We start from the raw sequence: 10,805 nt of genomic DNA, 5'->3' as shown, positions 1-10,805 counted from the left end.
ACCTGGCGCCTTCCCTTGCCGGAGATGGGGTCCAGGAGGGCCTCTGCGACTTCTCCACATGCCGTGGGGGACGACCTTGTGCACAGGACTCCTGACTGCTCTAGGCCAGTGACACTACTCCTGTGCCCAGCTTCCAGGACTGAAAACCGAGGCGCCCTGCGCGAACCTCTGCACTGGGTGATCTATTCCTTCTTCCTGACGCTCTAACAGTTTCCTTTCCTCTGGCCCCTAAAGGCTCGGGCTTCAGTGCTTTGTGATCAGAACACGCCCCGCTGTCCTTTCTCACGGGTCCCCCTGGGATGCGGGGGCCCCGTGGTCTGTGGGTTTCCTTCCTTCCTTCCTTCCTGGTTTAGTCAGGGCCTCACCTTCCATCTGCGTCAGGAGCCTCCTCCGGGACCCCACGGACCACAGGTCAGAGCCCACGGGGGCTGCACCCAGCCTCCTTCCCCTCCCCTCTGAAGTCCTGTTACTTCTGTGTTACCTCACACCCATTACTCTTTTCATTACACAGATTGCCTTGAATTTGGCCCGTAGGTGACCGTACTTTCCGAAGATGCTTAGTTCCCGGGCTTTAAGAGTCTATATTTCACCCTAAAGATGAGGACACAATGAAGCACAGGCGCAGGGGAGTGGCAGGGAGAGCACACGCTTCCAGTCAGAGGGTGGAGGCCTGAACCCAGCACCGGCCCCCGTGGGAGCTCCTAAGCCTGACCAACCTCCCATTCGTCCGCAAAATCGGAGAAGCCCTTCTCCCTCCCGCCCCTCGGCCACCCGGTGCAGTGACCCGGATCGCAGGAGGTGCCGCGAGGCCCCCCGCGCGTCCGGAGGAGGACCCTGCCCTTCCAGGTGGGTGCTCGTTCCCAAGTCCTCTCTGAAAGCAGCACGCGTGCGGCTCGCCGTCCTGGGTCACAACGCCCTTTATTCAGCCGGCGGCGCCCCGTGACAGCACCGGGCTCTTGGCTGCTGCGTGTTAAGGCGGAGACGCCCGCGCGTGCACAGCTTGGCCACGCTAATGGTGATGCTGCTGTCTGAACTGCAGTCCACAATAGCCGCACGTCCCAGTTTTGGTTTCCTTGTCCTGAAAAGATTCAAGAGGAAAGATCTCATGTTTTCACATTCTACTTCAAGTGTAAACACTGAGACACCAGACACGGACCTGAATTACAGCCTTGCCTAGACACGGCAGAAAAGCTCTGAGGTCGCTACGGGACCAAGAACCACGGTGGCACCGGGGGCCCAGGTCCCGCTACACCCTGACTCGCTGCAGCCGGGGCAGTGGACTGAACCCCAGCTCAGCACCCACGCCAGAACCTGTGGTCCTCTCGAAGGAGCACCGCAGGGAGCGGGGATCAGCACAGCGGCCGCCTGGGGCCTTAGCTCGATGCCCATCTGCCCTCCCGGCCCGGGACGGCCGAGCTCTGGCCCTGAGCACGGAACTCAACGGACGGGAGCGCGTGGGGTGCCGAGCAGAGGCCCACCCGCGCACCCCCGGACCGGGGTCCGGTCCGGGCGCACGCCGGCCCCTAGCCCCCTTCCCCTCCATGACGCCACATGGGGCGTCATGGGGCCCTAGCCCCCAGAGGCCACCTGACCCCCTTCCCCTCCATGACGCCACAGCAGCTGAGCCCCAGCCCCCGGTCGCCTTCTCCGCTCTAACGGCCCCGCGTCTCATCTTCCCTAAGGCTCCGCGCACTCATCCACGTGCACAGGGGCCGAAACGACGGTCCCAGGAAGACAGAGTAGGCGCGTGGAAGGAGAGTGGACAGTCGGCGCTGGCCACGCTAAGTACTTCACGCGGCACCTCACGGCGCGTCCCAGCGCGAGACGACGCATCCCGAGGCGTGAAGGCGCGTCCCGGGGGACAGGTGCCCTTCACGGGGTCCCTGCGGCAGGGTCCACGGGCAGATCGAGCGGGAAGGTGGGCGGTCAAGGTCGTCACTGCGACGGCCGCTCTCAACAGGGCACCTCAGACTAGGACAGCAAGGACAGGGGACACGGTACCAGGTTTATGTACACTTTCGGGTGGCCAAGAGCCCCCCCGCCGCCGTCACACGCGACCACCCGACTGTCAGCTCCACTCACGGGCTGCTCAGCTATCAAATCGATGGCAAAGTTTTCATTCACCTGGAACAAGAGGAAGAGAAAAATTCGTAGAGCCAAAAACAACAGCTTCATAATCTCATGCAATCCAAGTTCAAGTGGACAGGGCCCCCGGGCCCCCAGGTCCAGCCGGCACGGGCACGGTCGCACCCAAGTGTCTTAGTACAGACACACACTCTTCTGGCGCTTCCTGTGGATGCAATTTCCACGTACAGACACGGTGCAAGAATTTGGACACAAACCCCTGTCACTTCTCTCACTTGCCAGAACCTGGATTCCAGACCTTTAACAACCGCCCGGTGGGCTTTGTCCAAGCTCCCCTCCCCGTACCAGCCACCCACCGGGACAGGTCAGGAAGAGCCACGGGAGGGACTGTCCCCAGCAGCACCCCGCTGTCACAGAGGAGAGGAATACAGCCCCCAGAGGGCAGCCGGCCTGGGGAAACAGCCAACTGGGGAGGGCCGGGCAGGGGAGGGAATCCGAGGGACAATGGCACTCACGGTAACTGCAGGCACCAAAACACGCTAGGCTCAGGTCTGTGGCTTCACAGACTTTAAAAATTCAGTAAGCGCCTTACTAGAGATAAAAGCCCATAAACAAAAGCAGAGAACCGATTTCTTCCACCTTCCTCAGGCCGCCCAAAGTTTCTTTTCACGCAGGTCCTCGGGCTCCCGGGACGCAAGAGAACGTGACCCTCGGCCCGCCCCCCACCCCCACCCCAGGGACACGGCATCTCAAGGCTGGAAGCGCCCCTGGCCATGAAGAGACCAGGAGTCGGACCTGACCCCGCCCCCGTTAGACACTCACAGAACAGAGGCACAAACTCCTCTAAGGACCACAGTCAGGAAGACCCAGCTGCGGGTGACCCCACAGGAGAAAATGACCCGGGTCTTTTGACAAGTGAGCTCCAAGGACACAAATGGACAGATAGGAGGGGGCGCAACACATAAAGTTAAAAGAAACTGAGACACGTCAGTGCGCGGAGCTTAGGCTCCAAGATACAAACGTAAAATGAAATTTTTCGTAACGGGACACACCGAGCGCACCTGCCCCCCACCCCGCCACCCCCCCTCCCCCAGACGCTTCAAGGACTCCCGGGAACCTCACTCACGGGAAGTGGTGCCGCAGTCACGTCGGCATCTCTGGGACACACGTGCGTCCCGGTGAACCCGACGTCACGGAGCGACGCGACGTCACGAGCCGCTCGGCCGGCCGGCGCTGGCGGGCCGCAGGGCGCTGCCGGACCAGAGCGGAAGCCGGCGCGGCCGCTGGAAGCTGCTGAATCGGAGCGGCTGGGCTCACAGGACCAGGGGGCCGCGATACGCTCCCTCCGCGTTCAAACGGCCACTCGAACGTCGGGGCTCGGCACCTCACGGCTCTGACGACGAGCCACCGCGGCAAAATTCGGACGCGGGCCAGGGGGCCCGCCTGGCCCGTACGGGATTCGCAGCGAGCCCGCCCCTCGGGGCCGCCTGGTGGGCGCCACGCAGACAAAGCCTGGAGGGCCGGGGAGGCCGTACACGCGCAGCATCGGCGTCGGTGTCCAGGGCAAGGGCTGAAGCCGAGACCACACGGTCCCCGGCGAGCCCACGGCCCGGTGTGGGGGCCGACTCCGGTGTCCTGCCGCGGTGGGCCGGCCGTGCCAGGGGCCGCAGCCTCCTCTCCCGGAGGGCCTCCCTCGGGAGGCCCCTGCCCCGGCTCGCCCCCCTCTCTGACGCCGTCGTCCGCAGCCATCGGGACCCCGCTCTCACCGTCGGCGGCAGGTGTGGACCCCGCTCAGGCCGACAAGGAGCAGCTCGCTCGACGGCACCTCCAGATCGAGCATCGTCCACCCACCCAGGCAGGGAAACAGCGGCGTGGCCACACGTGGAGGGTCACCCGCGCCCGGAGGCTGAGGGTCACGTGACCGAGGCGCACGGCAGCCGGAACGCCGTCAGCAGCGGAACATCGCGCGCGTCCCCAACAGATGCGCCAGGAGACGAGACAGGAAGTGCGAGGCCGCCCGGAGACTTCGCGACCCGCTCGCCCCATCCGCCTCAGTTCTGACGTGTCACTACGGGCGAGAAGTGCGCGCTGGGTCAGTCCCGGTGACCAGGCCCTGCGGGTCCCCACCCCGTGTGCCCAGAGCCCCGCCTACCGCCTCAGCGAAGATGAGGAAACAAAGGTCAGGCACCATCTTTACCAATACGGGGGTGGGGCCTCTGAATCCGGGTGATAAAACCCAGGGGTAAGTCAGAAAGGCACAACTGACCTCAGATTCTCCGGAGCCAGCTGACTCCGTCCAGAGGACGCGGGACCCAGAGCGGCCCGGCCCCTCGCTCTCCCAGGCACCTCACCAGACCTGACGCCCCAAATCCACGGGACGGGGACATTTTGGAAAAGTTTAGTTATTTCTTAAAAAGCTTGACGGCTACAGACCCTGACTTTGTAAGACTTTTCCTCCAACTTCTATTTCCAGAAACACAGTAGGAAGTTACTGGGAAGTACGGCTACGTTCGAGCCAACACACCAGGTGCGCGGGGAGGCCAGGCAGCGTGGCCGCGGGATACGGACGCGCTGTCCTACCAGCGCTCTGAGCTCGGCGCCCTGTGGACGGCCCCGCCGCTCCCGATGCCGGCACCTCACGGCGGGCTGCGGAGGGAGGGATGTCGCGCTCACTCACCTCTGCTGCAGACAGAGCCACACGCCCCACAAATAAAGCCTCGTGCTGTAAAACAGTATGGTGTCTACCTAAGTGACAAACGTGTCACAAAGGGCACACTAACAAACCCCCAGGTCCCATCACGGCAGTCAGACAGACCACCATCTCCCGCGGGAAGGGCAGCTGACACCGGAGACTGACACAGGACTGCCCCCGTCACTCAGCTCCCCGTCACTCAGTAGGTGACCCTGACCTACCGTGATGAACGTCTCGCTCCCAGGACTCAGGCCAACCGCAGGAATACATACACTGAGCCGCAGAGTAAGCAGGGCCCAGTCCCAGCGCCAGAGCGTGCCCAGCTGCCGACCCGGTTCCCACGGGCACGGCCAGGAGCGTCCCCAGCCCTTCCGAGGGACGAACAGAGAAATGCCACGGCGCCCCGCATGCCTCGCCTCAGCTGTGAGCACACGCTGTGTCACAAGCCATAAGCCGATGGCTGGACAGCTGTCCCATGCGCGTCACTAGTGTAGCAAACACGAAACTACCTTGTTATGTGCCTCTTGGTCAACCGACTTGGGCACAAACATGTTTAGGTCCAAATACCTAGTGAGCTGTTTGGATTTTTTAGCTGGTGTTTTGGCAGCAACAGTTCCTATGGAAAGTGCAGATCACAGACACAACGCCAAACACAGGACCACACGGGACAGTATTAAACTGTACAAAAAGGAATCGCAGCCCAGTTGAGCAACCAGTGTCCTGCAGGACGTTAACCGTGTTCATGGAGAGCTACAGATTTAAAGCAAAGTAAAAGCCCCAATCCAATTATTTGGAATATCGACTGTTTTCATACTAATACCAACGTTTATACCTAGCTAAACGTACGTGTACACACACGTATATAATTTTCAAGTCAAAATAAAAACTGAAGCTTTCATCCAAATTAAAAAGTAAGCTACATTTGCAGAAAATGCTCAAAAACACCCCTTAGGACTTTTGTACAGCGGTGTCCACGGGTGCTTTGGGGTGACACAGGTTCAGGGGCCACCCAGCCGGTGCCAGGAGGGCAAGCTCAGACATGCGGAGCAGGACCCAGCACGGGGCTGCAGAGCCACCAGCCGCCGAGGCTCAGCGCCCAGGGCCAGCAGTGTCTGGACCCTGCAGTTTAGGAACTCAGTTTCAAGGGTTTTCCTCTGGGTCCGGGGGGTAAACATATGGACAGGCCATGCCCCCCCCCCCCCCCCAGGAAGCCAAAGGCCCGTGGACCCCATTCACCCCACTGTCAAGACAGAGAGGATATACCTGGGAAGGGAAATGTTTCAGAAGAGCCACGCCTATGAATGCGACGCCCAGCTGTGTTGACTTCTTCCAGAAGGAAGGAAAGCGGGAGCGGATGCCTACTCACCACTTACAGACACACTGTGCACCTTTACAACGTGAAGATGTGCCCCTGGGCCCTCACGATCTCAGCCAGGAAAAGGCCACGCACACCCAGAGCTGGGAGAGGGGTGCAGACCTGGGGGAGCTCACAGAGCGAGGCGACACCTTCAGCACTGCCCCGTTCCCACTTTACTCGCTTCGCCAACTCTGATTTTGTTTGTTCAGTTTCAATTTTAGGTTGCTTCCCTGATGCAACCCCTCTGCCGCCACCGCCCCCTACCCTCCCCCACCACCCCCCACCCCCGCCCCTCCGGCCCAGGCAATCAGAAGCCAGAAGCCACACAGTTTCCAGCAGAGAGGAGCTTGTGACGGACCCAGGTGCTTGCTGGAACATCAGAAGAGCTGAGGTAGGGGGCCGGGGGCCAGGCCACAGGGACTACCCCCAAGCTTCAGGACCCATGCATTCCCCACAGGGCACCAAACTCCGCCTCCTCCACCTGCCCCACCAGGCCCACAAAGCAGGAATGGAAGTAGAAATGCAGACGATAAGAACGGACAATGTAACCAAGATCAACGGGGAAGGGAACACGATTTAGGGACAACTGAGGAGCAAGGAGAAGGTTGACTGAGGGAAGGACGGACTCAGGGCGACCGTGGAAAACAAATGGACTCAGAAGTGGAAAACCGGCCGAACCAACACGCACGGAGACTGGGGAGCTGGCAGCGCGGGTGAGGAACCAGGACGCGAACAGGCGCCTGCGGGCTGGCTCCACCGTCAGCCCTGTCTCCAGCGGTTACACGGTGGGTGAGCCGTCAGACCCACGCGGGGAAGGACACCCCTCGTGCTGGTTTCAGCGTGTGCATGGCTGTCCCTGTGAAAACACAGTCTGGTCTGTCTGGCAGTAAATATGACAAGCGTACCCCAAAGAGTGACCAAAAGAGTAATTTTTAAAAGCTGCTGTGACTTCCTTTAATCTGAAGATTTCAGGAGTGTAAGACACAGAAATGGAGGAGGTGAAAAAGATCACTCCCATTTATACAGAAACCGAGAGACACAAGATGTCACTTTACAATGGGGGGGGGGGGACAAAATAAATACAGGCACATTTAGCATTTCAAAGACAGGCAAACTTCCACAGCCTCCAGGGTGCCCCCAGTTTGAGAATTTAAGTCCAGAGATTAACTTTTATTTCCTGTTGGTCACATAAAGGTTTTACCAAAGCCTACCTCTCTTTCACTACAAGTTTGGCTTACCTCTTTCTGGCGACCTACAAATCGGATTTTCCTGTAGTCTTTATCATCATAAGCCTGAAAAAAAAAAAAAGACCTTATATGATTTTCACAGCCCGATCCGGGAAGAAGTCACTTCATACCAAGAGTAAACATTACAGGAAAGTTTTTTTTTCTTAACATTCTGGCCACTCGTGACCAACTTCCTGACCAGGGGCATTCTCCAGCGAGATACCGAAAGTGAGACGGGACAACAATCGGAATCAGAAGGTAGCGAGGTGCGGTCTGAAAGAGCAGAGACCAACTCGGGCAGAGGAGGGGCACCCCCGATTTTCTTTCACCTCTGGCCGACATCGGATAAAAGTGTCGGCTAGGGGACTCCTTAATAACACAGGTACCTCGCTCACTTTTCCGCTTTCTTAGAATACAGCGGCCCCTCGGCTTGTTAAAATGTACGGCCCAGCACCGCGGACACGACAGGAAGCGCACGCGGGCCCCAACGGTCAGCCTGTCCACAGGGACGGGCCTGATGCTGGAGCTGGCGACGCTCGGAGGACGAGCCCACCCTGACTGCAGAGGCACGGCGGCGGCCGTGGGGGTGGGGCGGCTTCCGTCTCGTCGGTCAGAGCGTGGGACCCCCGCACACACCCACCCTAATGTGAACGGGGGCCGGCCCGGGACTCGGCCTGCGAGACCCTGCCCACCGGCCGACGCGTCCCCCGGCCGCAGGGGGAGGGGACCGGAGGGACGGGAAGCCGAGATGGAGGGCGTCCTCCACGCCGCGGCGGTTACCTGGCCGGTGTGCGTAATCTTCTCCCCGGTCGGTGAAGTCCGCACCCCTAGACACCTGGCGCCACGGGGCAGGCTCAGCGCCGCCGGACCGCTCCGGCCCAGCAGCCGGCAGAAGGTCACCGTCGCCGCCATCTTTGCGGGCTGACCCCTGACCCTGCGCACCGACGCGCTGACGCGGGCGCACGGCTTCCGCAGGGAGGGGCGCTTGCTGCGGCAACTTACGCTGGGGGCGGGGACGCGCAAGCGCAGTGCGCTCGGGCGCGTGCCGCCCAGCAGGTGCAACGGTGGGGCCGAGGCTCAGTACGGAAAAGGCGGGAAAATTTGTGCGCAACCTGAGCATTTATCGACTGCTGAGTGGCCCCCCTGCCAGGGCTAGGGCAGAGCAGGATGGAAAATGAAAGGGCACTCTTCACATTCGATGACAATTGATAATCATGGGAGGAGGTTGCGTATCGAATGTTTTTATTGGCGAAGGGTCCTTGCATTGAGTAAACTGTACGTACATTCACGTTGCGCAGCGCGCATTTCTGTGTGGGCGCGGGGACAGCAGAAATTGGGATTTCTGCAGCTGAACTCCAGTGAAGCTACCAGTAAGACACATTCGATGTCATCCCCATGCAGATCAGCCCCGAGGGCTTCCTGCTCTAGAGCACACCTGTGCACACCCGCGCTGGCGGTCCCGGTGCTTCCGTCTCCGAACTGCCTGTTCATAGATGGGTCAGGAGGGTCAATTACGCCGAGGGCGGTGGGCACGGGGGGCAGACTCAGAGTTCAGAGCTAGGGTGGGGCTGCCCCCCCCCCCCAACCCGCCAGGAGTTGAGGACACCCACAGCCGGGATTCCGGGAGGTGGAAGAGAACTCAGCAAGGTGAGGAGAGACGAGATGCACCGGAAATCTCAGAACGGAAAGATGCCCACAAACAGGTACCCAGAGGCAGGCCCAAAGCTCACCTGGGCAGGTGCAAGAGTGAGCTCGCTGCCTTATCGATGGTGCGCAGATGGGCCGCCGTCTGTGCACGGACAGTAGATGGATGGGTGGGCACACATACCCGGAATGACAAGATGCACTGGGTTCAGTGTGGACTCTGGTGGTGGGTAGATGGGTGCTCACCGTAGTCCTTCACCTTTTGTTTGAAGTGTCTCATTAAAGAATACGGGCGGGAAAAAAAGATATGTAACTGCAACCAGTTAGGACCAGTGCCTATCTCCACTGCTTCCCTGAGCCTCGCCACATTTCTCCCAGGATGTGCGCTTAATACAAACGTGTGAGTTCTTCTAGATTTTTGTTTTGAGCCGGTATTCGTTTTTTTTAAACGTCTACTTGGTTGTGACTTATTTTTCATTCCAGATGTGTATTTCTGTCCCCATTTTGTCGGCCTCCGAGGCCGTAGGTACCCAGTGGCGGGAGGGCGTCCGCGCGGGGGTAGCGGCTCCTGCAGCTCCGCCTCTGCGCCCGGCGCTGCGGGGACGACCACGTGACCCTGCCGCCATCTTTTTTTCTGGCGGACACTGTGGGCGGCAGCTTCCCCGCCCTATTGCGCAGGCGCATGCGAGGCGCGCGGGCGACAGTCCCCGGCGCTTTTTTCCCAGGTCTGTGGTCCTGGGGGTCGCGTGGGGCCGGGGAGGAGGAGGGGGCGGAGGCCCGGGAGTCCCTGGGTGCGTCGCGGCCTCAGGTCCGGGCTGTCCACGCCCCGGGGGGATGCTGTCCCCGGCCGGCGGGCTCCCCCGGGGCCCGGAGACAGACGAGGGGCGGCGGAGGGGCGGAGGAGCCAAGGAAAGGGCCTGGGGACAGCCGAGTGGCGGCGGAGGGGCGGGGGGGGGGGGGGGGCCTGGCGACGAAACTCCTCCTCCCGCGCGGAGGCCATACGGATTGTTTCTCGGTCCCCCGCAGGCCCGGCCACCACATGGCCCGCGTGCTCGTGGCGAAGATGCTGGCGTGCGCCCTGAGCCCGCTGCTCCGGGGGAGCCCCGGGCCGGCGAAGCCCCGCGCGCTCTCCACTCTCCTGGCGGGACCTCTTCGCACCGCGGGGCCCGCGGGACCCTGGCCCCTGCCCGGCCGCCTCCTGCCCGGCCTGCAGCTTGCCCTGGGCTTCAAGACCAAGGGCGTCATCAAGGAGCGCTGTCGGGACTGCTACCGGGTGAAGAGGCGCGGGCGCTGGTTCATCTACTGCAAAACGAACCCAAAACACAAACAGAGACAGATGTAGGTCTTCGCCGTAAAATGTGCAAGACTGTGTCCCTTCCTTGAGGAACGGTACTACCTCATGGAAAGGAAAATAAAAGTGAAGCAGTGCCTAATCTAAGATCTGTCGAGCCTCGGGTTTTGTTGACTCTACCGCCGGGCACCTCACCCCCTTGTAGCAGCGCAGCCAGGTCAGCTGGTCAAGCCAGAGCCCCAGATGGAAAGCGCATCGTTTTTATCTTCTGGGCAAGCCGTCCGTGCTCGGGCCGCAGGGCAGGAGGCAAGATGGAGGGGGCGCGGGTCTTGCCTCTGAGGCCCCAGTTGCTTAGGTAGCGCCCCTGCAAGGCGGCGTCCGGCCCTGTCCCCGCATTTAGCCCGCCTGCAGCTTCTGAGTGCCAACTGCTCTGCTTCCTGGCCGCGGATAAGCATGAAAGCCTTGATGGCAATCCTTACGTCAAGGAAAGTTTGGCTCCCCGTGTGTAAA

The 10,805-nt window shown here is 60.9% G+C and overlaps 2 protein-coding genes across 2 annotated transcripts; one reads left to right on the top strand and one right to left on the bottom strand.

Annotated features, from left to right (window-relative positions):
* Nucleotides 1–901: 901 nt before the first annotated feature.
* Nucleotides 902–8,310, bottom strand: NDUFS6 (NADH:ubiquinone oxidoreductase subunit S6). The gene is made up of 4 exons (XM_058713241.1): nucleotides 8,141–8,310; nucleotides 7,373–7,426; nucleotides 2,002–2,124; nucleotides 902–1,078 (listed from the first exon to the last, which is right to left on the bottom strand). The coding sequence occupies exons 1-4, from the start codon at nucleotides 8,270–8,272 to the stop codon at nucleotides 1,010–1,012; spliced, it is 378 nt and encodes a 125-aa protein (XP_058569224.1). The 5' UTR covers nucleotides 8,273–8,310; the 3' UTR covers nucleotides 902–1,009.
* Nucleotides 8,311–9,166: 856 nt separating this feature from the next.
* MRPL36 (mitochondrial ribosomal protein L36) lies at nucleotides 9,167–10,442 on the top strand. Its single transcript, XM_058713139.1, has 2 exons — nucleotides 9,167–9,729; nucleotides 10,031–10,442. Exons 1-2 carry the CDS (start codon nucleotides 9,488–9,490, stop codon nucleotides 10,344–10,346), a joined length of 558 nt encoding a protein of 185 aa, XP_058569122.1. The 5' UTR covers nucleotides 9,167–9,487; the 3' UTR covers nucleotides 10,347–10,442.
* The last annotated feature ends 363 nt before the right edge of the window (nucleotides 10,443–10,805 follow it).

This window comes from Neofelis nebulosa, chromosome 1, assembly GCF_028018385.1.
Source record: "Neofelis nebulosa isolate mNeoNeb1 chromosome 1, mNeoNeb1.pri, whole genome shotgun sequence".
NCBI lineage: Eukaryota > Metazoa > Chordata > Mammalia > Carnivora > Felidae > Neofelis > Neofelis nebulosa.
The sequence above is the reverse complement of the archived record's forward strand: the minus strand, read 5'-3'. Positions and strand labels throughout refer to the sequence as shown.

Excerpts from the sequence above, each read along its gene's own strand:
- MRPL36 (XM_058713139.1), top strand. The coding sequence starts at position 9,488 with ATGTGTATTTCTGTCCCCATTTTGTCGGCCTCCGAGGCCGTAGGTACC. Across the intron at positions 9,730-10,030 it reads CCCCGGCGCTTTTTTCCCAG|GCCCGGCCACCACATGGCCC; the intron begins GTCTGTGGTCCT and ends GGTCCCCCGCAG.
- NDUFS6 (XM_058713241.1), bottom strand. The coding sequence starts at position 8,272 with ATGGCGGCGACGGTGACCTTCTGCCGGCTGCTGGGCCGGAGCGGTCCG. Across the intron at positions 2,125-7,372 it reads TTGTAGGTCGCCAGAAAGAG|GTGAATGAAAACTTTGCCAT; the intron begins GTAAGCCAAACT and ends CTCTTGTTCCAG. Across the intron at positions 1,079-2,001 it reads CGAAAGTGTACATAAACCTG|GACAAGGAAACCAAAACTGG; the intron begins GTACCGTGTCCC and ends GAATCTTTTCAG.